Source organism: Henckelia pumila, unplaced genomic scaffold (assembly GCF_033568475.1).
Source record: "Henckelia pumila isolate YLH828 unplaced genomic scaffold, ASM3356847v2 CTG_461:::fragment_3, whole genome shotgun sequence".
NCBI lineage: Eukaryota > Viridiplantae > Streptophyta > Magnoliopsida > Lamiales > Gesneriaceae > Henckelia > Henckelia pumila.
The window spans coordinates 4,686,821-4,713,170 of record NW_027331831.1 but is presented as its reverse complement, the minus strand read 5'-3'; the positions used below and the strand labels follow the sequence as shown (position 1 = coordinate 4,713,170).

Genomic DNA, 26,350 nt, shown 5'->3' with positions numbered 1-26,350 from the left:
ACTTCGGGATGAGATCCGGAGCGGCTATCCAAACATGGCTCACAGGATGGTTATATGGGGTATGCACTTCGGGATGAGTGCCGAAGCGGCTATCCAAAAAATGAAAGTTTACGGGCGTAATGCCATATGCTTGTTGATCAACAGAAAACTATGAATGACTCGTTATGACGGTTACCACACTACTCATACTTCATCACCTCAAATATTTTTATGTTATGGCTACATCAAAGTTATGTTTATTGCATGAAAGTTTAAGTTAATGTTTTTCTTTTAAAGTAGAAAATCCTTTTTCTGCCTGTTCTTGCTGAGTCTTTCGACTCACTATACTTGAATGGTGCAGGTAACGATGATGTGGATGCTTACATTGATGATTATGTGACCGGGCATGAAGAAGAGGCCGAGATCGGTCCAACGGGCAATGCATAAGTGTGAACGCTTTAGCTTGGGAGATGTTTTAAAAACATTTGTTTTATTTTATTTTTATTTGATGAGAGGCAAACAAATTTAATTTTCTTTAGTTGTTGGCCATGTTTGGCAAAGATTTTTAGATACTATTTTATTATGTAAAATTTTTATATGCTCCTTTTAATAAAGAAGATGATGCTTCCACAAAATTTTTTATTTTTACCAAATTTAAGTATGTATGTTTGAGTAACATTTCGATTGTGAAATTGGGACGTTACAGCTTGGTATCAGAGCAGTTCGCTCTGGGTTTGTCGCACACATGCATTCTCGCCATGACCCTATGCTTCATCTTCATATCTGTAAGTTTTATGTTATGGATTGTTTAAGATGCTTGATAATGTTTTTGATTTCTAGTGTATGCCTATTGAGTAGGATGTTATGTTTAAATAACGTAATTAAGCATGTGGACTGTATGGACATCAGGATCATGGCTAACCGTAGGAATCCGAACAATGAGGACAATCAGAACTAGGGGTGGGCGTTCGGATTCGGGTTTCGGGTACCCGAACCGACCCGATCGGATAAAACCCGATCGGGTCGGTTATTTTTTAAAATAATCGGGTTTGGGTAAAAACCCGAACCCGGTTTATACTTTCGGGTTTGGTGTCGGGTTTTTTTGCAAAACCCGAACGGGTATCGAGTACCCGACTATATTTAGTTTTTGTATCTCGGCCCAATATACAAATGAGAAGCCCAAATCTTAAACATTGTCGTCTTCTTCTCGTGGAAGCACTGGCAGAACAGAAGGGTTTCTATTTATATCTCAATTGTCAATCTTTTGCTCTTTCTCTTGACTCTCGTTCTTGTGTTTTTCTCATAAAAGTAGGTCTTCAGATTATTCAGGTTGTGGTCTTTCTTGGTAATCTTTTTTCCCAACAATTTTATATTTTCTGATGAAGAAGTTTCAAAAATAAATTTCCATCGTGAAAGCAATAATCCATGGAATGATTTGAAAGTCTTAATCGTCTTTGGGATACTGTAAAATGGAGACGTACAGGAACCCGTAAAAAAATAATTGATTCAGAAGAAAAGCGTAAGGAAATTGGGGAAAAAATGTAGAACCACATTTCAGGTACCCGCACTGTAGTACCCGAAATTACCCGAGATTTTCGGGTACCCGACAATCGGGTACCCGATATTTTCGGGTCGGTTTTGGGTAGTCAAAATGACTACCCGACTAGTCGGGTACCCGACCCAAAAAACCCGAACCCGACGATACCCGACCCGATGCCCACCCCTAATCAGAACAACCAGTTTTTGGCTGGGTTGGTGACTCTGTTGCAAGAGCAGAGTAGAGCCCAAGGGGAACAGATTCAACAGTTAATCCAAGCACAAGCGGGATGACGAAACAACAATCAGCCACTATTAACTAATCCGATCTTTAAACAGTTTAAGGATCTAGGGCCACAGGAGTTCAAAGGAGGGGCTGATCCCCTTGTAGCCGAGGAATGGGTGCAGTCAGTGGAGACTATTTTTGACTACATGCAGCTCACTGATGCAGACCGTGTGAGGTGTGCTATCTTTATGTTCCGTGATGATGCACGGGTTTGGTGGCAGGGAGCCCGTTCTGCTGTGGATATGACTACGTTGACTTAGAATAGATTCAAAGATGTGTTCTATGAAAAATATTTCACTATAAGCACCAGGACTAGACTTGCTAGAGAATTTCTGGAGCTCCGCCAAAGGAGCATGTCCATTGCCAAATATGTGAAGAAGTTTGAGAGAGGGAGGTACTTTGTGCCCATGATTTCGAGCAATGCTGCAGAGGAGTTGAAGTATTTCACAGAGGGACTGAATTCCACTATTCGACGAGATGTCAGGTTGAGTGGGGCACAAACGTACCGAGCAGCAGTGGATGAGGCTATGTTGTCAGAAAAAGATGGGAATGATATTATCAAAGAATCGCAAGCGAAGAGGATTAGTTACCAAGGGAGAGAGCAGCAAGGGTCTAGTCAGAAGAGGCCGTATCAAGCTCCAGCTCAAAGGAGACCGCAACAGCAGCAGCGCCAAAACCCCAATCAGGCGCGACCTCAGGGACAGAATCAACCGAACGCCAACGCTCCAAGGCCGGCAAATGCACCTATCTGTCAGAAGTGTGGGAAGTCACACTCCGGTCAATGCATGCTTGGGACCAATACTTGTTTTCTTTGCAAGAGGCTAGGGCATTTTGCCAAAGACTGCCCGCAGTCAAAGGAGCCTGTCAAGGGAAGAGTGTTTGCTATGACTCATGATCAGGTTGACCCAAATTCTGCAATTGTCTCAGGTATGATTCGTATTGCTGATTTACCTGCATTCGTGTTGATAGATACAGGAGCTATGCACTCTTTTATGTCTGTTAGTTTTATGATGAAATTGAGGGTCTTGCCGGATGAATCTATTTTGGAATTTTGTGTGTCATTACCCTCAGGAGAAGAACTGAAAAGTAGTAGTGTGGTAAGAAATTGCAAGGTTCAGATGCAGAGTCTAGTTTTGTGTGCAGATTTTATTGTTTTGAAAATGGTGGATTTTGATGCAATTTTTGGGATGGACTGGTTGACTCGGCATGAGGCTATTATTGACTACAAATGGAAAACTGTCTCTGTGATATATCAGAACGGGAAATCGTTGGTGTTTCGCACTACGTCTAAGAAGAGTGCACCAGGTATAATTTCTGCAGGAACAGCCTGACAATTATTGAGTAATGGGTGTACATGATTTCTTGCGAGTCTAATTGGTGATCTGGAGGTACAGCGACGGAAACTTGGGGAAGTGGAGGTAGTGAAAGATTTTTCGGAAGTCTTTCCCGATGATGTTGCGGGATTGCCTCCAGTCAGGGAAGTCGAATTTGGGATAGAATTGTTGCCTGAAACTAAGCCAGCTTCTAAGGCACCGTACAGATTGGCACCGACCGAGATGAAAAAATTAAAGGATCACTTGCAAGAGTTGCTAGATAAGGGGTTCATCAAACCGAGTGTATCGCCTTGGGGTGCACCGGTGTTGTTCGTCAAGAAGAAAGATAGGTCAATGAGATTGTGCATTGACTACAGAGAGCTGAACCGAGTTACAGTGAAGAACAGATATCCCTTGCCCAGAATAGATGACTTGTTCGACCAATTGCAAGGGGCAGAGGTGTTCTCAAAAATCGATCTACGATCAGGTTACCATCAACTGAAGGTAAAAGATGCAAATGTGCAGAAGACAGCATTCAGGACTCGCTATGGCCACTACGAGTTCTTGGTAATGTCGTTTGGGTTGACCAATGCACCAGCTGTGTTCATGGATTTGATGAACAGTGTGTTTCAACCTTTCTTGGATCGGTTTGTCATAGTCTTCATAGATGACATATTGATCTATTCTCGTAGTAGGGAGGAACATCGTCAGCACTTGACTACAGTGTTGCAGATTTTGAAAGAAAAGCAGCTGTATGCTAAATTCAGTAAGTGTGAATTTTGGCTGGAGCAAATTTCATTTTTGGGTCATATAGTTTCAGCTAAAGGGATTGAGGTCGATCCGTCTAAGGTGGAAGCGGTTCAGAATTGGGTTGCTACGAAGAATGCTACAGAAATACGAAGTTTCTTGGGTTTAGCAGGCTACTACAGGAGATTTATTCAAGACTTCTCTAAGATAGTTGTAGTGACCCGTATCCGTGATTAACGATTAATGAGTAATTAATCATGCAATCATGTTTGGGTTAAGTAAAACATGATTAAAGAAATTCTAGGAGGATTAACGGTGCCCAAAAATGGATCAAGGACACTCGAAATTGGTTTAGAGGGTTCCAAGACTCGAGTGGGATCGAGCGTCCGATCGACGATCGGAACGTCCGATCAAGAACGGAGCTTCCGATGGCTGTCGGTGACAGGTGTGTGGTGGCATGTGGACCGAATTGACACGTGGCAAACGGAGCGTCCGATCGGGGAACGGAGCTTCCGATCTGCCGGAACGGAACGTCCGATCGAGGAACGGAACTTCCGATCAACGTCTATAAATATAGGGTCCGAGCTCCTTATTTCTTGCCAATTTCGAATTCCTCTCCTTCGCCCTAGTAGCTCTATTTTGGGCTTTGGGTACTCTTATTTTAGTGTTGGAGTAGGAAATATATTTTAGTATAGTCAGACAGTGTCTGATATAGTAGTGGGGCAGTGCTCGTGTAGCGGAGCAGTGCTCGAAGCTATGGAGCTGCAGCAGGGGTGTGCCCCTAGTTGCGGGATAGTCGCCATCAGTGGGCTGACAACGGACGCAGGTATAGCTATGGTCTCCTTAAATTATTTAGGAGTATGCAATAGCTTAGTTAAGGCTTTTAGAGCTTATTGAGTGATGCATGGATATTTGCATTGTAGAGTTGATGATAGACTTGGAACCTAGAGTGGGACTGCTAGGATTTGCCTGTAGTAAGGTACGTAAGTACTGACTGAGATGACCAGCATGATATATATTATATGTGTTGCATGAGTATGTGCTATATGTTTTACCATGTTTTACGGCTTTAGCACATGCATATGTTTTTACGGAGATTGCATCGGGATGATGTGAGTCATGACAGTTTCCATCAGTCGAGGCGATTTTTCCTGAGGATTCGTGTCTTGGGAATATACGAGTACCACGCGGAGTCGCTCTCTAGCCCGGTACTGTGTATTCCAGGCGCCCAGAGAAAATGATTTAACCCTGATTTTTTTGAAGTCACTTATGTGTTGCATATAAAATATATATCATTGCTTTCGTATTGAGCTTAGAGCTCACGTCCAGTGTTTCTGTATGTCTGGGCACCCCATTCAACGGGGCAGTTATAGGTGCATGGTTGGGCACCAGGAGCTTGGAGTAGCTAGTGACCAGTGAAGACAACAGGATTTAGCTGTAGGTTTTGCCTTTAGGGTTATTTATTTTCGATTGGGTTGTATAAATCGAATTTATTTATCCGGTTGTATTTTTCCGATCTATTTTAATTTAAGTCTTTCGCAGCGATTTATTTAATGCATGTTTAATTATGCTCCTAAACTCTGATTAGATAGTGGATCCGATTTGGGTCGCTACATTTATTGGTATCAGAGCCGACCTCTCTTAGTACGGTATGGTTCGGGGATGAACCAAGCGGAAGCTGGTGGGCATGTGACGCCCGGGGCTGAAGAGGCAGGGAGTGATCGCCGGTGCCAAGAGGTTGCACGGACAATGAGCGGCTCCTGGTAGGATTCTAGGCGGAGGGAGACATGAATGAACCGATCCCGTGCCGGAATGAGAGGGATACTGAGACTGTGTATGTAATGGGACTACATGGTTGAGGAGGACTTAAAAGATTTCATATGTACTATTCATATCAAGAAGGTGCATCTTCTTTTCGAAAGCTCATCACATAAGAACTCCAAAGTTAAGCGTGCTTGACTTGGGGCAATTATAGGATGGGTGACCCCCTGGGAAGTTTTCCAGGGTGCGTGTGAGTGAGGACATAAGCACGCTGAAAAGACCCGTCTTGATACAGTGGGGTGTTTCAAATGGTATCAGAGCATATACATGCAAGAGACTTGGGATATAGTACTAAGACTTTGGGTTATCCTTGTAGGATTGGCGAGACCTAAAGATAATTTTCTTCATTGCCAAGGCCTGCGGCAGGAGTTTTCATTATAAGGAAGGCAACAGTGATGAGAACACCGGTAGTAGCATGAATATGCTGACTACAGTTCATCATTTGATGCTTTGGGATGCTGATCGAAGAACATATGGATTCCAGCAGGAAAAGACTGGGAGAGAAGAAAGAGAATATCACGTCAGATATCTCTGAGGGCTTTTTGGAACGAATGGTGTGTAATAACCCATGTGGTTCCAGTCCGAAGAGATTCTCCACTCGTAGTTGGAGAGATTGTCATTTAAACTCATGCAGAACATGGTTTTGCCGGTGTGCGTGTATCGATGCTTTTGGTACGCGTACGAGAAACTTCATGTTCAAAAGCATGATTTAGTTACAAGAAGAAAGCTGACGGTAGATCGTGAGCATAAGAGGTCGATTGACATGCACTGACGCAGAGCATAGCTGGTTAGCTAACACGTGCCATTTCTCCGGAGTTCTTTGCGGGAGGACATGTAGAGAGACTTGGATGGAAGATATCGATGCGTGTGTCGATTAGAAGCTTCATGCTCAAGGAACGAAGACTAGTACGATGATTTAAATACTGTATTGTTGTAGTTGTAAACAGTGTTTCAGTTGTAATAAATCATCAGACTCGGTTGTATCATTCAAGTTATTGATTGTACATTTTGTATTTTTGGAATACTGTAATTGTATTGTAATCAAGAAATTGTACATAACTTGAAGCAATGATACATGTTTTATTAATCTAGAAATTCGTGGATGATTGCATGATTGTGCAGAAGTTTGGATTGAGTTTAGTTGATTTGCGTTCAACTATAGTAGCTCATGGGATTTGAGTGGGCCGACTGTGACTATTTGACTTGTGGTTAGTCTAATTGTTTTTATAGGATTGACCTAGTTAGTCAGTGGACTAAAATAGTGCCAGCGATGGGTGAACTCATCTAGAGGCATGTGAATATTGTTCGTTTTCGGACATTGGGCTTTGTTCTAGGTTGTTTCCTTAGAACAGTGTACTGTTTGACCTTTGTTAGGTTGAGACTTGTGATGATGGGATTTCATCAGGATGACATGTCGAGTATATACCAAGAGTTGTAGACTATGACCATGACTAGACGTGATGGGGCGCGACCCTATGCCAGTGTTACTCTGGGAGTTTACTTCAGAGGTTACCTGGGAGCCCTTGTGCTTCAGGAGACGGCGGTGAAAAGGCTACTCAGTCTAGGGATTTGGTGACAGTCACGACAGGGTATGACCTTGGATTAGATATCAAGTTTGATATTGATGGTTCAATATCGTCTGGTGTGTTCGAGATATCAGTAATAGTGTTCTGCTATAGGAACCAGTCTTGGAGGGATTTCCTTGACAAGTGTGTGCTCTGAGCAGATAGATTTAATTTTGACCGATGATTACTGCTAGACGTGGGGATCTAGTAGGTGGATGGAATTCTACCAACAATGAATTGTGGTTGTCATCAAAGTTGTGGATAAAGTTTCTTTGAGATAGGAATTATCCGAGATCCGGGATGGGATGCAGTTTCGAGACTTCGACTCGAATACAAGAATTACTTCATGATGATTGATTTCATCAAGTGTCGGATCATATGATAAGTATTGTACAAGGATTATTGAGATCTGAGGGAAGCATGGCCTATACCCGTGAAGCCTTGGTGGTTGTCCAGGTGGGTTATCGAGGTAAGCTACCCTAAGTCTTGAATTGTCGTACAGTCTTAGCAAGGGATCTGATCCGGAGCATGTTCGAATATTGTGAAGATATTTGGTATTCGTTAGTTATAATTCTTGGACTTGACGAATCGTGATGTTCATCTTGAAAGAACGAGGCAATAATAATGAGTCCAGTGATTGCACCAAGAACTGTCTGATATTTCGGAGGTTGAGCGTAGGATTTTCCCTGAGATGGAAATGGTCTAAGTTGATAAGATCGCGAGAAGATATTGAACTTGGTTTGTCTTGATGATCATCTCGAGTGAAGAAGACAAACGAGTAGTTGTGCTGAGACGGCACAGGGTTTGTGCCAATGACTACTAGTGGTTAATGATTAACTTTGTCAGAGTTAGATTGATTAAGTCAGTGTACGAGATAGCTGTCAGTAATAAGACACGAGATTGTGTCATTAGATTACTAATAGCTATGTTTCGGTTACCAAGCGCGGGTTTGTTGTAACCAGAGAGTTTTTGTGTAATCCAATGTTTGGAATAGTAGACTTGGATCAGTCGAGTCAAGAGTAATGGATCGAGCCACTTAGGTGTTGACGATTAGTGGTTATCTGATTTGATAAGTGTGAGTATCAATCAGTAAATCGACGAGGTCGATTAGTAAGTCCAATCGGTGATGATTTGGATGTAGCAATCGAGAAATACTTGGGATAGTATTTTGTCGATCAAATGCTTAAGAGATGAGTACTTGGTACAGTCTCGGAGCAGGTGGTGCTTTGAAATCTCTAGGTTGCCGGAGATGAATTCACCAAAGAGTTTCAATTGACTTGAAGGGTCAAGTTAAGGGTTAACTTGACAGGAGACACAAGTGAAGGAATTGGTAACTTCCAGGATAGTGCTTTTGTGATGATGTCTTAAGTGTACCATTGGAGTTTGGGATCCAACGAGGATTGGATACTCATATGGACATCAATTGTATGATCGCGAGGTGTGACATTAGCTGGGGTCTATTTTTGAGATCCAGCAAGGGGTGTCACTAAATTTTAGCATGTGGTGCGTGAGATCATGGAAATGATCGAAGCAGTCATTGATCGGCTTAGTGGTCAATAAGATTGTTGTGAGAATTGAAGACTTCGCAAGACAGCGATGCAGCAACTTTGTTCTTTCCAGTCAGTAAATCACATCCGTGCTGACTATTTGTCAGAGATTTTACGTTCCAGCTATGACGACAGTCAGAAGCGTTGTGTGACCAGCTATTAGAGGAAAAGTGTTTCCCAGGATCGGCTAGGGAATCGACGAATTAGTCTTTTCATTGCTGTGGCTGATGAGTTCAGCAAGGGAAGCTATTTGACTATTGAGAATCCGTTGAGATTTAGTCCCAGGATCAGTGTGTTTAACCTTTGGAGGTTGGTATGCGATGATGGCTTCATCAAAGACTCCGAGTTGAGTTATACCAGACGCTTGCAACTGTTGAGTTTCGAGACGGTATAGGAAGCGTTTCCATATGTCTGTGTACGGTGGAATGTCCCAGTCGAACTTATTGGTGGGACCTTGCCTTAGTCTTGATTTGTATACAGTGATTGCGAGTAAGTATAACTATCGGGAGAATGTCTATTGATTGGGAATTCTTGGGTGAATAACCTATGGCTGAGTTATACTAAGAAACATGAACTGTGATTTGTACTAGACTGGATGGTCTGAGTTCCCAGTGTTGCCCTTGGGAAGCTATTTTGCTTCGGTGAGGCATGGGGAGGATAATCAGTCTATGAAATCATGTTAAGCAGTTATATTGCAATATAACCCTGTGTCATTTAGATTCTCTTGAAGAGGATTAGAGCTTTGTTGTGTCAGCACAGTGTTGAGATTAGTGTTTCCTCACTAGAGGTATTGGGCACTGAGGACTTTTGGTGACCAGTGGATTGTTGTATGCTTCGTGATCAGTAAGATCGTGATTGTGACGAAGGACGTATCAGTGCTGTGGCACGTTAATGTCAAGCGAGGTTAATTGTCATCAAGTAATGCAGTGGTTTCCAGCTCGGAGAATGCTATTGTGATTTAGTATTTATGCAGTTTGCATATAATTCGACAAGAGTCTGAGTATGTCGGAAGCTATTTCGACCAGGCACTCAAGCAAAGGTCTTTTTTATGTTCTCGAGATTTTATCTTAGATTTCGAGGACGAAATCTTTTAAGGGGGGGAGAATGTAGTGACCCGTATCCGTGATTAATGATTAATGAGTAATTAATCATGTAATCATGTTTGGGTTAAGTAAAACATGATTAAGGAAATTCTAGGAGGATTAACGGAGCCCAAAAATGGATCCAGGACACTCGAAATTGGTTTAGAGGGTTCCAAGACTCGAGTGGGATCGGAAGCAACGATCTAGGATCGGAGCGTCCGATCGACGATCGGAATGTCCGATCAAGAACGGAGCTTCCGATGGCTGTCGATGACAGGTGTGTGGTTGCATGTGGACCGAATTGACACGTGGCAAACGGAGTGTCCGATCGGGGAACGAAGCTTCCGATCTGCCGGAACGGAACGTCCGATCGAGGAACGAAACTTCCGATCGACGTCTATAAATATAGGGTCCGAGCTCCTCATTTCTTGCCAATTCCGAATTCCTCTCCTTCGCCCTAGTAGCTCTATTTTGGGCTTTGGGTACTCTTATTTTAGAGTTGGAGTAGGAAATATATTTTAGTATAGTCAGACAGTGTCTGACATAATAGTGGGGCAGTGCTCGTGTAGCGGAGCAGTGCTCGAAGCTATGGAGCTGCAGCAGGGATGTGCCCCTAGTTGTGGGATAGTCGCCATCAGTGGGCTGACAACGGACGCAGGTATAGCTATGGTCTCCTTAAATTATTTAGGAGTATGCAATAGCTTAGTTAAGGCTTTTAGAGCTTATTGAATGATGCATGGATATTTGCATTGTAGAGTTGATGATAGACTTGGAACCTAGAGTGGGACTGCTAGGATTTGCCTGTAGTAAGGTACGTAAGTACTGACTGAGATGGCTAGCATGATATATATTATATGTGTTGCATGAGTATGTGCTATATGTTTTACCATGTTTTACGGCTTTAGCACATGCATATATTTTTACGGAGACTGCATCGGGATGATGTGAGTCATGATAGTTTCCATCAGTCGAGGCGATTCTTCGTGAGGATTCATGTCTTGGGAATATATGAGTACCACGCGGAGTCGCTCTCTAGCCCGATACTGTGTATTCCAGGCGCCCAGAGAAAGTGATTTAACCCTGATTTTTTTGAAGTCACTTATGTGTTGCATATAAAATATATATCATTGCTTTCGTATTGAGCTTAGAGCTCACGTTCAGTATTTCTGTATGTCTGGACACCCCATTCGACGGGGCAGTTATAGGTGCATGGTTGGGCACCAGGAGCTTGGAGTAGCCAGTGACCAGTGAAGACAACATGATTTAGCTGTAGGTTTTGCCTTTAGGGTTATTTATTTTCGATTGGGTTGTATAAATCGAATTTATTTATCCGGTTGTATTCTGCCGGTCTGTTTTAATTTAAGTCTTCCGCAGCGATTTATTTAATGCATGTTTAATTATGCTCCTAAACTCTGATTAGGTAGTGGATCCGGTTTGGGTCGCTACAATAGCTCTACCACTGACTTTCTTAACTCGAAAAGGTGTGAAGTTTGTGTGGTCAGATTAATGTGAGAAGAGCTTTGCCGAATTGAAAGAAAGACTGATGTCAGCACCAGTGCTAGCAATTCCCGAAGGCACAGGTCGTTTTGTGGTTTATACCGAAGCTTCTAAGAGTGGATTAGGAGCTGTTTTGATGTAGGATAATAAAGTAATAGCATATGCATCTCGACAGCTGAAGGTTCATGAGAGAAACTACCCGACTCATGATCTTGAATTGGCGGCGGTGGTTTTTGCTTTGAAGCTTTGGAGACACTACTTGTACGGCGAAAGATGTCAGATTTTTACTGATCACAAAAGCCTAAAATATTTCTTCACTTAGAAGGAGTTGAATATGAGGCAGAGGCGATGGCTGGAATTGGTGAAGGACTACGACTGTGACATTAGCTATCATCCGGGTAAGGCTAATATTGTAGCAGATTCATTGAGTCGCAAGTCTGCGACATTGAACCAATTGACAGTCCAGCAGAAATTGATTGCTGAAATTGAACGGATGAGGTTGGAGGTATTCGAACCAATGGAGGTATGCACTCTAGCAGCCTTAACAGTAGTACCTAGTTTGCTTGAAAGAATTTGTGCAGGCCAAGCTTCTGATGAACAGTTGACGTTGTGGAGGAACAGATATGAAGCTAAGGGTGGTACATTGTACACTGTCAAAGATGAAATTGTTCATCACCGAGGTAGAATGTGGGTGCGAGTAGTAGACGCACTGAGAGTTGAAGTGATGATTGAAGCCCATACTGTTCCGTATTCCATTCATTCAGGAAATATGAAAATGTATAAGGATCTGCAATCCTTATATTGGTGTCCAGGAATGAAGAATGATGTTGTTAAATTTGTGAATGAATGTTTGACTTGCCAGCAGGTGAAGATCGAGCATCAGAGACCGGCAGGACTCCTGAAACCATTGCCAATACCCACATGGAAGTGGGAAGATGTCACCATGGATTTCATGGTAGGATTGATAGTTTCAACGCGAAGGATGAACTCGATTTGGGTGATAGTTGACAGGTTAACTAAGTCAGCTCACTTTATTCCAGTCAGGAATATCTTCTCGATGAATCAGTATGCAGAGCTATACATTCGAGAAATTGTCAGATTGCATGGAGTACAAGTGAGGATAGTATCTGACAGAGACCCTAAATTCACTTCAAACTTTTGGGGAAGTTTACATAGAAGATTGGGAACGAAGCTAGCTTTCAGTACAGCTTTCCACCCTCAGACAGATGGTCAGTCAGAACGAGTGATCCAAATACTCAAAGACATGTTGAGAGCTTGTATGATCGACTTTGGAGGTAATTGGGAATCGAAATTGCCTTTAGTGGAGTTTACTTACAACAATAGTTATCAAGCAATTATTGGCATGGCTCCTTATGAGGCGTTGTATGGGAGAAGGTGTAGAACTCCCCTACACTGGGACGAAGTTGGAGAAAGAGCTGTTTTTGGACCGGAAATAGTGACCCAAACAGTAGATGTGATAGCCAAGATCAGAGACAGAATGTTGACAGCTCAAAGTCGACAGAAAAGTTACGCCGACCAGCGACGTAGAGATTTGGAGTTTGAAGTAGGTGACCATGTATTTTTAAAGGTGTCACCATGGAAAGGTATTATGAGATTCGGAAAAAAGGTAAATTGAGACCAAGATATATAGGACCTTTTGAGATCCTAGAAAAGGTTGGGGCTCGAGCTTACCGAGTGGCACTACCACCCAACTTGGAGGGTGTTCACAATCTCTTCAATATCTCCATGCTAAGGAAGTATGTGGCAAATCCCTATTATGTTATCCGCCATGAGCCAGTGGATTGGACGCCAGACTTATCCTACGAGGAGATGCTTGTTCAAATCTTAGACAGACAAGTTCGTAGGTTGAGAAACAGAGAGATTCCAATGGTGAAAGTCTTATGGCGCAACCAGTTGGTTGAGGAAGCTACCTGGGAAACCGAGCAGGATATGCGAGCACGATATCCTGAACTGTTTGGTAAGTCGAATTTCGAGGACAAAATTCTTTTAAGGAGGGTAGAGTTGTAAGGTCCAAAAAGTCGACTAGCTTAATCACGGTTAATTGGTTAAATTATATGATTTAATGCATGTTATTTAGAATGTTTAATTGCTATGTTTAATTATGTGATTAAATTAAATGCCTGAAATTTTATGCAATATGTATGATTTTAAAGTTTTCATGTTGGAATTAATCTTGGGTCGCAGGAACGAGTTTAGCCTTGAAGCGAGTAAGAAAATATTTTTTTTAATTAAGTTTAAAGGTATGCAGTATATTTTTATTGGGAGAGTACAAATTTTAAAGGATTTTAAATGTAACTAATGGGCCGTGTTGGAGCCCATTAGTCACAAAAGGAATAAGCGTTCAGATTTTTTTTTCTGAACTCTCATTTTTTTTGAACGCTCTCTTTTCTTTCAAATCTCTCTCACTCGAACGCTGCATCAAAGCTAGGGTTCTTCGACTTCTCAAGGCTAGATCGTTCCGCCGTCCAGGTTAATCCCAATCAGACGATTCAGGCAAGTTTTTACTGTTTTTAAACCCATTCAAGAATATATGTATTTTTTTTTTAGGTAAAACCCTAGGTGTTTGATTGATGATCTATGCATGTTTCTTGAAAATTTTATGAGTATGTAGCTTGATTGTGATACGTGAAGCATTCCTGATGTGTTCGGTTCATGTTTATTGAGTTTTGAAAGATTTGAATGCATTATATCAGATTTTTGGGTAAAAGTAGTTATGAAGGTTTTTGACTCAAAATCTTTGAATGTTTGATGTATTGGTACAAGTTATTTTGAAATTTTGATGTTGTTGGATGGTATTTTTGATGGAAAAATCGTTCCTAAGCAATGTGGTTTTGAAAAAGTGCAAAAAAGATCAGTTTTCGGAAAAAAGAGTCGCGACGGCGCGCACGCGCTGCCAAGCAGCGCGCCCGCGCCTGAGTCGCGCAGGTCTGCGCACAGGAGGCGCGCCCGCGCTGCCAAGCAGCGTACCCGCGCCGAGCGCTCGCACTTTTGCGAGCGGGCGGCGCGCCCGCGCTGGTTGTGCGCGCGCCCGCGCCAATGGCAGCGCCGAGACAGCGCACTCGCGCTACAGGGGTATCGCGGCCGCGCCGCAGGCTCGAACTTCCCACCCCATTTTACGAGTTTTTGAGTCCTAAAAATCATGATTTTGATATTTTAAGTTATTTTAATTATTTTTAAGAATGTTCATGAAGAATGTTAAAGTTTTCAGGGTTCAAAATGGACAGAATGCCTCACGTGGATCGGTCAAGTTATGTATTGCATGATTATGTGATTTTCTCATGAAAGCTAATTTCTCATGAAATGATTTGAAGGAATTTAAACATGTAGCATCACGAGAAATTTTATGAGCATGTTACGAGGTTTATGAAAATGATATGATATGATTTGATAAGATGAATGATATGATACATGAAAAATATTTTGATGAATTATGCGTCTTGTGGTGATTATATGGGGTATGCACTTCGGGATGAGCTTCGAAGCGGCTATCCAAACATGGCTCACGGGATGGTTATATGGGGTATGGACTTCGGGATGAGCGCCGAAGCGGCTATCCAAAGAATGAAAGTTTACGGGCGTAATGTCATATGCTTGTTGATCAACAGAAAACCATGAATGGCTCGTTATGACGGTTACCACACTACTCATACTTCAACACCTCAAATATTTTTATGTTATGGCTACATCAAAGTTATGTTTATTGCATGAAAGTTTAAGTTAATATTTTTATTTTAAAGTAGAAAATCCTTTTTCTGCCTGTTCTTGCTGAGTCTTTCGACTCACTATACTTGAATGGTGCAAGTAACGATGATGTGGATGCTTACATTGATGATTATGTGACCGGGCATGAAGAAGAGGCCGGGGTCGATCCAACGGGCAATGCATAAGTGTGAACGCTTTAGCTTGAGAGATGTTTTAAAAGCATTTGTTTTATTTTATTTTTATTTGATGAGAGGCAAACAAGTTTAATTTTTCTTTAGTTGTTGGTCATGTTTGGCAAAGATTTTTAGATACTATTTTATTATGTGAAATTTTTATATGCTCCTTTTAATAAAGAAGATGATGCTTCCGCAAAATTTTTTATTTTTTACCAAATTTAAGTATGTATGTTTGAGTAACGTTTCGATTGTGAAATTGGGACGTTACAATCATGTACTTTCAGTTTTTGAAAATGTAAAGACTGATTTTAATTATCGTATCTAAATATATATTGCATCTGCTTGTTATTGGTAAATCGCTTTAAAAAGTTGATTGAAGACAATTTTAAATAAATTTTTATCTTCAAAATCACACCAACTATCGAATTCAAATTTCAAAGGGAATGCTGTGATAATTCCTTGAGCTACTAGGAATAACGAGCAGTGTTTTGAAAGATTTCGTCTACAATCTTTTAGGCTGTGAGTGATCATTCATATTCTCGACTGTTCATTGAAAAAATGATACCGTTAGACTTTTTTTTTTTAAAAAAATATAAATTTTAAAATATTAATCAATTTTTTTAAAAAAAATATTGATCAAATACACGTTCATTAAAAAAATATGTACATTAATAAACATTGAAATAATATGGAAAATTTGCATATATCACCATTGTGAAATCTCGGGTTTGCCGATAACCCCTTGTGAAATTTTTTGGAGCTAAAAACCCCATGTGTTTTCGGATCGGTAGCATGCGCACCATTCCTGCTATGGTTTGTAGCTCACGCGCTATGAGATGTGAATATTGAAGTTTTTTTTATACAAAAAGTATAAAATACTCTTAAATGACTGATATATGTGAATGTATTGTATCTCGTCTCTTTCGTCTCATCTATTCTTTTCTTGTGGTACATCTCACTTGGAATATTTTGGGAAGATGGAATCAAAGGTTGATGTAAGGTATCCTCAAACTCCATGGTGTTAGTGCAATGTTAGAATTGAAAGAGTGGATGCCCGGTTAGCCAACTTGTGGCTAAGGGCTTTTGTGACTCTATGTGTAAAAAATCTTTGTTTAATATAATTTACACTTTTATATTGGCATTTACTTTATATTTTATCATATTATTATGTTGTGACGTACTATACGATGTTTAGATAAAGATCTTGAATATACTAGAGTGCATGTAAAGTGTGATAGTAGAATTGAATGACTATCATGAAACACATCTTATAATCACTGTATATTCTAAATAGTTCCTAGTCAATTGAGCCGTCCGCTAATAAGGATAAGGATCGCTCGAGATTGAGACTAGCATTTGCGATGCTTAGTACCACGTTTCATTGGTATAGAACATAGAGATGTTCGAAGCATGCAAATGGATATTCATATGATGGATGATCGAACTACCCTATTCGAACTTTCCAAGTGGTTATCATTAATTGAGTGGATAAGTCCGCGGTTTTGGTTGTACACCATTAGTCCTTACTACTTGAAACATCATGGAGACTCTATATGTTAGTACTGTACTTTGACTCGTTTATCGACTCTATGAGGGTCATCAGGTGTCGAGATTGGGTACAGTTATGACACATATAGGAGTCAATGCTTTGTTGTCAAAGATTCACCACACGCTTGCGAGTGTGGATATCCTATGCGATCTGAGGAGATATTAGTGTGACAAATCTCTGGCCAGAGTACATGATGTGCTTTAGGTTACTTGGTTTCCTAGTAGCACATGCGATGTCACTATTTGATCTTCAAGATGTATTGCATAGTTATCGAATCTCGAACGACTCTCGATGTACCAATGGTTGTTGATTCGATCGGGATATATGGTTGAAGGACCGTACTGTACGCTAACCAAAACCTACTGGTTCTTGCAGGCACTATCAGTGATACCTAGGGAATTATGGGGCGATGTTGCTAGGCGCTTTTACCATGATTCGATGGGTAAGTCGAAAATTATTGTTCAGAGTCACAAGGAGTTGTGAGCCCACGGCTAGCTGTATCCCTGAACCATTGAGGGTTACACAAGTAATGGATTTCTAATCCCCGTTGAGATAGTTGAATTTAAAGAGTTAAATTTGGCGAAAGAGAAGTTGGACTTCTTAACTAAAGGGAGTGAATTTCCTAAAATGATATAGGGATGGACATTTTTGGAAATCACTGAATTCGGATTCAGAAAAATTATCTTGACTTTAAAATGTGCAGAAATAGTTTCTGTGCACATTGGTGAAATCAGTTTATCAATCGGAGTCATGATGAATTTTATATTAATTTCTATAATAACAGGCTTGGCTTGTTGGGCTTATGTTATGACTAATGGGCCCTAAGGTGTTAGTGTCCTATTAGACATATAATTAGTCCAGTACAGAAATTATATATAGGGGTTGATGGGATTTTCGAACTACACACAACCTCATAATTAAAAGAGGAATTTTCAAAAATCTTGAGAGAGTGTCTCAAGAGGATTTTCGAAAATCAGTCTCCCTTTTTGAGAGAATTTAGTCTGTGATTTTTCTGAAAAAAATTACATTCTGAATTGACAGATCAAATCTGTAAATCTCTTAGATAAACATCTGATTGATTTCTAGTGCAATCAGTCAGAGGGTTTTAATTTTCTATTCGTGGACCTAATTCAGGAGTTGATCGAGCGAGTCATCAGTTCCTGATATTTACAACAAGAGCAGATTTAATCTGTTGGAGTCCATAGATCAAGCCATAGCTTGAAGAGGTAAAATTATAATTGTTATTATTATTTTACTTATTTATTTTAATCGCAAGAATTTGATACCCATGATATGGAATCGTTCCATATCAGAAAAGAAAAAATTTTAAACTTCCGCTGCTCCGGGTATCAGATCTGATTGATCTGAAAACGTGTTCCAACAGTGGCGTCAGAGACAGGTTGTTCTCAGATCAAACGATTAAAATTTATCGATTGTACAAAATTTTGACCTCGGTTTTTGAAAAACAAAACAAAATTTTTTTAAAATTTAAATTTTATGGTCAACACGGGCAGCGACGGGCTGCCCAAGTCCAACGTGGGGCTGCCCTGCCCCACGTGGGGGCGGGGCTGCCCGGTAACGTCCCAGGCAGCCCGGAAACGTCCCGGGCATCCCGGAAAATTAAAAATTGATTTTTAAATAGAATTTTAAATTTTTGAAATTTTAGTTTTGGTCCGATCGAAAATTGTTTTGATTAGACCACGAGGCATCGGGTCAAATTGTTTGAGTCCGAAATTTTTAAAATTGATTTTTGGATTAATTTGAATTTTTGGAAAAATTTATAAGTTTTATCCGTTAAATTAGATTTTATAAAATTAATTATTTTGGTACAATTGATAATAAAATATGATCTTATGGAGATATAAAATAAAATTTGATTTTATCTTTTTAATTATATTGTCATTGCATGTTATCCAATGATTTAATTATTGAATTAATTATTGGATAAGAGGATGATCGATTGCCATGACCAATTTTGTAGGTGTATGATAGGTTGTTTACATTTGGTTTTTATTATTGTTGTTGGATTTTATTAATGGGCTTGGTTTATGGCCCAAATTTGATTTATCATTTGTAATAAAAGTGGGTCTGGTTTATGGCCCGTTCCCACCCTTAAATATGTATCCCCTACTTGTCATCGAAATTTATTGTAAATTTATTAGACTTAGTGGGAGATAAAGATTTGAAGACAATGGTGGGCCCAGCAGACAATAAAGACCGAAGATATGTAAATTGGAAGCTCAATGTAATAGGATTGCATTGCATACTTGCATATCACCTAGGATTGGACTTAGACTCATGATTGGCAACCACGGGTCGATAAGATCTAGGCATCGATCATCTTTTATATAATATTTGATATTATTGTTGTATGCATGTTTAGACTAAATTGCATGAATCCCGCAAGCATACAAATTTTTTAAATGATGAGACAATTTTCAAAATTAAAATCCCTCATTTTAAATATGATTTAAAATTGATATCAAGATTAACAAAAGGGAATTTAAATATTGTTTAAATATTTCTACGTTCCATCAACGATCAATGTATGAGATGCTATCCGCGGGCATGGTCCGGCACATATTATTGGGGGGGGGGGGGGAGGGGGTCGTTCGTCGAAAAGCTGTACATTGGATCGACACATGTTGTAAGTTGGGTGGAACTCCCATGGGATTGGCTCATATTATTGGGGATCCACATGGCGACCGTCCATCACAACTTAATATTGATGGGTCATCTTGACATGTCACAATAAACTACGTCATATTATTGGGCTCTTATTGGACATGAGGTAAAAAAAACATGGGGGTTGCTTTGAAAGCAATTGGGCTCTACCTTTTGAAAATTATGGTTGACTGATATTATTCGGGACTATGGTTTGTTAATTGGACTCCATGTTCCCACAAATAAAACCAGTTTCTCGTTTTCACTAGAGGGTAATGAAATCGTTAAAATAGTGGGAGAGTGATTCATAAAATTAATATCGCCTTATTTTATGTCTTAGTAAATTAATTAAGTAATCACTGATTATTGTCTGTTTCTTTTCAGTATTTCATTATGATGAATTCGCGCAATCCACTATACTCTATTCTCGAACAAAACAAATTGACTGACGCAAACTATACTGAATGGTTCCGTAAGTTAAAGATTGTTCTAAGTTCGGAAAAGGCTTTCTACGTGTTAGAAAAGTCTCCTCCAAAGGAAGCCCCGGCTGATGTGAGTCCGGAAGAGTTGGCTAAACTTGATAAATGGTGGGACCATGATATCAAGGCAAAAAGCTACATGCAGGCTTCGATGTCTGATGAACTTCAGAGGCGATTTGAGGATGCAGTGAATGCTGCTGACATTCACAAGGACCTCAAGGAACTTTTTGGAGCTCAGTCGAGATCCGAGAGGTATGCGACTGTCAAAGAGCTCATGACATGCCGCATGCAAGATGGGACTTCAGTCCGTGAGCATGGCGTACACATGATTGGGCTCATTGAATAGTTGGTAACACTCGATCTAACATTGGAGCACGAACTGAATGCGGACTTATTACTTCTATCTCTTCCTTCGTCGTTTGACGGTTTTGTGATGAACTTCAATATGAACAAGATAGAGGCCACCCTGAAGAGATGGTCAATATGCTTGTCACATATGAGGCCACATTAAAAAAGAATAAATTGGTACTCTTGGTAGGCTCCTCTTCTAACTCTAAGAAGGGACCAAGTGCAAAGGGTAAGAAACGTTCTGCCCTACCCAAGAAAACTGGACCCAAGAAGAAGAACAAGACAAAGGCTTCAAACGTGATCAAATATGAAGATGTTTGCTATCACTGTAAGAAACCCGGTCATTGGAAACGTAACTGCAAAGAATATCTCGAGCAGTTGCGAACTGCAAAGGGTATGTTTTATATTGAAATAAATGTTTCACTTAATACTATTTCTTGGGTATTAGATACCGGATGTGGATCTCACATTTGCAATGATTTGCAGGTGATGACAAGAAGTCGTAAGCTTAGGATGGGTGAGACCCAGTTGAGGCTCGAAAATGGTTCTAGAGTTGAAGCCAAAGCTGTGGGAGACGTTTATTTAGTTTTGCAGAGCGATTTTAAGTTATTTTTTAGAGATGTTTTATTTGTGCCAGATTTGGTTAAAAACATTATTTCTGTTTCTATGCTTGATAGAGATGGTTTTTCTTGCAATTTTGTGAATGAGATTTGCAATATTTACAAGAATGAATGTTTGACTGGATGTGTACAACTTGAAAACGATCTATATAACTTAAAATTAAAAGACGTACCAATTAATTATGTTGATAAACCGGAAACAACAAATAAAAGAAAAAATGATAGTCAAAACTCGGCAAACCTTTGGCATGCTAGGCTAGGTCATATTTCCTCAAGGAGGATGAACAAGCTAGTGGGAGAGGGCATGTTTAATATGTCTGATATTAACTCTCTACCAACTTGTGAGTCCTGCCTAAAAGGAAAAATGACTAAAACTCCTTTCAAAGAAAAACCTGAGCGTAGTCAAAATCTGTTGGATTTGATCCATACAGATGTTTTCGGCCCATTTATTATTGGTACTAAATATGGTTGCACCTACTTCATTACCTTTACTGATGATTATTCTAGGTACAAGTATTTGTATTTGATGAAATATAAGTCTGAATCATTTGAAAAGTTCAAAGAATTCAAGGCTGAAGTAGAAAACAAACTAGGTAGGAGTATTAAAGCACTTCGATCAGATCGAGGTGGAGAATACTTAAGTACCAAGTTTTTGGGATATCTAAAAGAGAATGAGATCTCTCTCAGTGGACTCCTCTTATGAAACCTCATCTAAATGGCGTTTCGGAGCGTCACAATCGAACTTTGTTGGACATGGTTCGATCTATGATGAGCTTCACTGAGCTCCCACCTTCGTTTTGGGGCTATGAACTTGAAACAATGGTATTGTTGTTAAACAATGTCCATACTAAAGCAGTAAACAAAACTCCATATGAAGTATGGAATGACAAAGCTCCTAAGTATTCGTACTTAAGAATTTGGGGATATCCTGCTTACGTGAAGCAGACAGTGGAAGATAAGCTGGATAGTCGATCCACCTTATGTTATTTTGTCGGGTATCCGAAAAATTCAATCGGATATTATTTTTATCATCCTACTGAAACAAAAGTGTTTGTTTTGAGGAATGCCACCTTCATGGAGAAGGAGTTCTTACTTGATAAGACAGGCAAGATGATGGAACTTGAAGAAATACGAGAAGAATCCGAGATACAAAATAACGATCCCGCACCTCTGGAACCAATAATTGACACGCCTCTTCCTAGAAAATCCGAGAGGACTTCTAGACCTCCTATTCGATATGGTCTGCTTCTTGAAGGGGATCAAAGTGAACCCGACATTGGATGTGATCCAAGAAACTTCAAGGAAGCAATTTCTGATGCTGATTCGAACTTATGGATTGAAGCTATGCAGTTGGAAATAGACTCGATGCATACAAACCAAGTTTGGTCTTTAGTAGATCCTCCCGATGGAATTGTTCCAATAGGGTGTAAATGGATCTACAAGAGAAAACTTGGACCTGATGGTAAGGTACTGACCTACAAGGCACGATTGGTTGCAAAAGGTTATACTCAAAGACAATGTGTTGACTATGATGAAACTTTTTCACCAGTCACAATGTTCAAGTCCATAAGAATCCTTATTGCCATAGCAGCTTGGTATGACTATGAGATATGACAAATGGATGTGAATACTACATTTCTTAATGGAAACATTAAGGAAGAGATCTATATGATGCAGCCCGAGGGATTCACATCCATGGGAAGCGAGCATAAGGTATGCAAGCTTCAGAGATCAATTTATGGTCTCAAACAGGCATAAAGAAGTTGGAACCAAAAATTTGATGAAACAATAAAGGACTTTGGTTTCATCAAGAACCCGGAGGAACCGTGCGTATACAAGAAAGTAGTTAAGAATGCTGTGACATTCTTAGTACTTTATGTTGATGACATCCTACTCATTGGAAATGATGTAGGGATGTTGCAGTCAACAAAGATATGGTTGTCAGGTAGATTCTCGATGAAGGACTTAGGTGAGGCATCCTATATTGTAGGAATACAGATCTATAGAGATAGATCTAAGAGAATGATAGGACTCACTCAAGCAACCTACATCGACACCATATTGAAAAGGTTTTCTATGGATGAGTCCAAGAGAGGACATCTACCTATGTGCCATGGAGTTTCTCTATCAAAGTCTATGTCTCCCAAGACTGACGAAGAGATAGAGAAAATGACACACATACCATATGCGTTAGCCATAGGGAGTATCATGTATGAGATGATATCTACCAGACCGGATGTGGCCTATGCTCTGAGTGTCACGAGCAGATATCAAGCCAACCCCGGTCAAATGCATTGGAAAGCTGTGAAGGATATTCTTAAGTACTCAAGAAGGACTAAGAATGTATTCATGGTTTATGGTGGAAGAGAATTGAAATTGGAAGGCTATACCGACTCTAGATTCCAAAGTGACGTGGATGACTCGAAATCAACCTTTGGATTTGTATTCATGCTCAATGGCGATGCTGTCTCTTGGAAGAGTTCCAAGCAGGACACCACAATGGATTCCACCACTGAGGCAGAATACATTGCAGCATCAGCTGCTGCTAAAGAGGCCGTTTGGATGAGGAATTTCGTCCAAGAGTTGGGCGTAATTCCTGAAGCTGTTGGTCCAGTCTCGGTGTACTGTGACGACAATGGTGTCGTTGCTCAGGCAAAGGAACCAAGGTCTCATCAAAGATCCAAACACATACTGAAGAAATACCACATCATCCGGGAGATCGTGGAAAGAGGAGACATCACTGTCGAGAGAGTGGTTTCTGCAGACAATATCGCTGATCCACTTACTAAGCCCTTGCCAGGACCATTATTTGACAAACATCGCAAAGCAATGAGACTACGTAGTATGACTAGTTGACTTTAGGGTAAGTGGAAGATTGAAAGAGTGGGTGCCCGGTTAGCCAACTTGTGGCTAAGGGCTTTTGTGACTCTATGTGTAAACAATCTTTGTTTAATATAATTTACACTTTTATATTGGAATTTACTTTATCTTTTATCATATTATTATGTTGTGACGTACTATACGATGTTTAGATAAAGACCTTGAATATCCTAGAGTGCATGTAAGGTGTGATAGTAGAATTCAATAACAATCATGAAACACATCTTATAATCACTGTATATTCTAAACAGTTCCTAGTCAATTGAGCCGTCCGCTAATAAGGATAAGGATCGCTCAAGATTAAGAATAGCATTTGCGATGCCTAGTACCACGTTTCATTGGTATAGAACATAGAAATGTTCGAAGCATGCAAATGGATATTCATATGATGGATGATCGAACTACCCTATTCGGACTTTCCAAGTGGTTATCATTAATTGAGTGGATAAGTCCGCGGTTTTGGTTGTACACCATTAGTCCTTACTACTTGAAATATCATGGAGACTCTATATGTTAGTACTGTACTTTGACTAGTTTACCGACTCTATGAGGGTCATCAGGTGTCGAGATTGGGTACAGTTACGACACATATAGGAGTCAATGCTTTGTTGTCAAGGATTCACCACACGCTTGCGAGTGTGGATATCCTATGCGATCTGAGGAGATATTAGTGTGACAAATCTCTGGCCAGAGTACATGATGTGCTTTAGGTTACTTGGTTTCCTAGTAGCACATGCGATGTCACTATTTGATCTTCAAGATGTATTGCATAGTTATCGAATCTCGAACGACTCTCGATGTACCAATGGTTGTTGATTTGATCGGGATATATGGTTGAAGAGACCGTACTGTACGCTAACCAAAACCTATTGGTTCTTGCAGGCACTATCAGTGATACCTAGGGAATCATGGGGCGATGCTGCTAGGTGCTTTTACCATGATTCGATGGGTAAGTCGAAAATTATTGTTCCGAGTCACAAGGAGTTGTGAGCCCACGGCTAGCTGTATCCCTGAACCATTGAGGGTTACACAAGTAATGAATTTCTAATCCCCGTTGAGATAGTTGAATTTAAAGAGTTAAATTTGGCGAAAGAGAAGTTGGACTTCTTAACTAAAGGGAGTGAAATTTCCTAAAATGACATAGGGATGAACATTTTTGGAAATCACTGAATTCGGATTCAGAAAAATTATCTTGACTTTAAAAGGTGTAGAAATAGTTTCTGTGCACATTGGTGAAATCAGTTTATCAATCGGAGTCATGATGAATTTTATATTAATTTCTATAATAACAGGCTTGACTTGTTGGGCTTAAGTTATGACTAATGGGCCCTAAGGTGTTAGTGTCCTATTAGACATATAATTAGTCCAGTACATAAATTATATATAGGGGTTGATGAGATTTTTGAACTACACACAACCTCATAATTAAAAGAGGAATTTTCGAAAATCTTGAGAGAGTGTCTCAAGAGGATTTTCGAAAATCAGTCTCCCTTTTTGAGAGAATTCAGTCTGTGATTTTTCTGAAAAAATTTACATTCTGAATTGACAGATCAAATCTTTAAATCTCTTCGATAAACATCTGATTGATTTTAGTGCAATCAATCAGAGGGTTTTAGTTTTCTATTCGTGGACCTAATTCAGGAGTTGATCGAGCGAGTCATCAGTTCCTGGGATTTACAACAAGAGCAGATTTAATATGTTGGAGTCCATAGATCAAGTAATAGCTTGAAGAGGTAAAATTATAATTGTTATTATTATTTTACCTGTTTATTTTAATCGTATGGATTTGATACCCATGATATGGAATCGTTCCATATCAAAAAAGAAAAATTTTTAAACTTCCGCTGCTCCGGGTATCAGATCTGACTGATCTGAAAACGTGTTCCAACAAGAATTGATATTAGAGTTGTCCAAACTGAAAAACCATCCAAAGAACGACTGTATTATTGTTGCTCTTTTCAGAAATGTGGGTATTTTTGTAGGTGTGTCCTGGAAAGTGTACGTGGTGTTGTTGGAGACTCCGGTGAGGTGAATTATGAGATGGGAAGTGGGCAGCCATCGGCTTCAATGCCATGTCCAAGGAAAACTTACCAGATGAAGTTACGAAATACAAATCTTGAAGATGAGCAATCAATTGAACATGGGAGTCCGGAGTTGGGAGATGTCCGATTGAAAGTTCAGCAACAATGAAGATAAGTTTATAGGTTAGGGTTTGGCTGAAAGAAAGAGAAGAAAATGAAAGATGAGTTAAGAACAATGACAGAGATCAGTTTCATCTTATTGTTTATGTAGGGACAATTTCGCCATTTTTGATTTTTTATTTGACTAAAAATTGAGTTGGGGTACGTGTGCTACCGATCCGGAAACACAAGGGGTTTTTAGCTCAAAAAAATTTCACATGAGGTTATCAGCGAACTCGAGATTTCACAGGGTGATATATACAATTTTTCCAAATAATATTAATGAAAAAAATATTGAACAAGTTTATGTATATTTTGAGTTTTGACCGACTTAGATATTATAAAGTAGATTTTTTTC

The 26,350-nt window shown here is 39.9% G+C and overlaps 1 protein-coding gene across 1 annotated transcript; it reads left to right on the top strand.

Annotated features, from left to right (window-relative positions):
• The first annotated feature begins 1,149 nt into the window (after window positions 1-1,149).
• On the top strand, window positions 1,150-26,002 carry LOC140871928 (uncharacterized). The gene is made up of 9 exons (XM_073274671.1): window positions 1,150-1,308; window positions 1,855-1,976; window positions 2,112-3,072; window positions 3,190-3,335; window positions 3,537-3,681; window positions 11,516-11,648; window positions 11,835-12,602; window positions 12,962-13,346; window positions 25,795-26,002. Exons 1-9 carry the CDS (start codon window positions 1,150-1,152, stop codon window positions 26,000-26,002), a joined length of 3,027 nt encoding a protein of 1,008 aa, XP_073130772.1.
• Window positions 26,003-26,350: the final 348 nt, after the last annotated feature.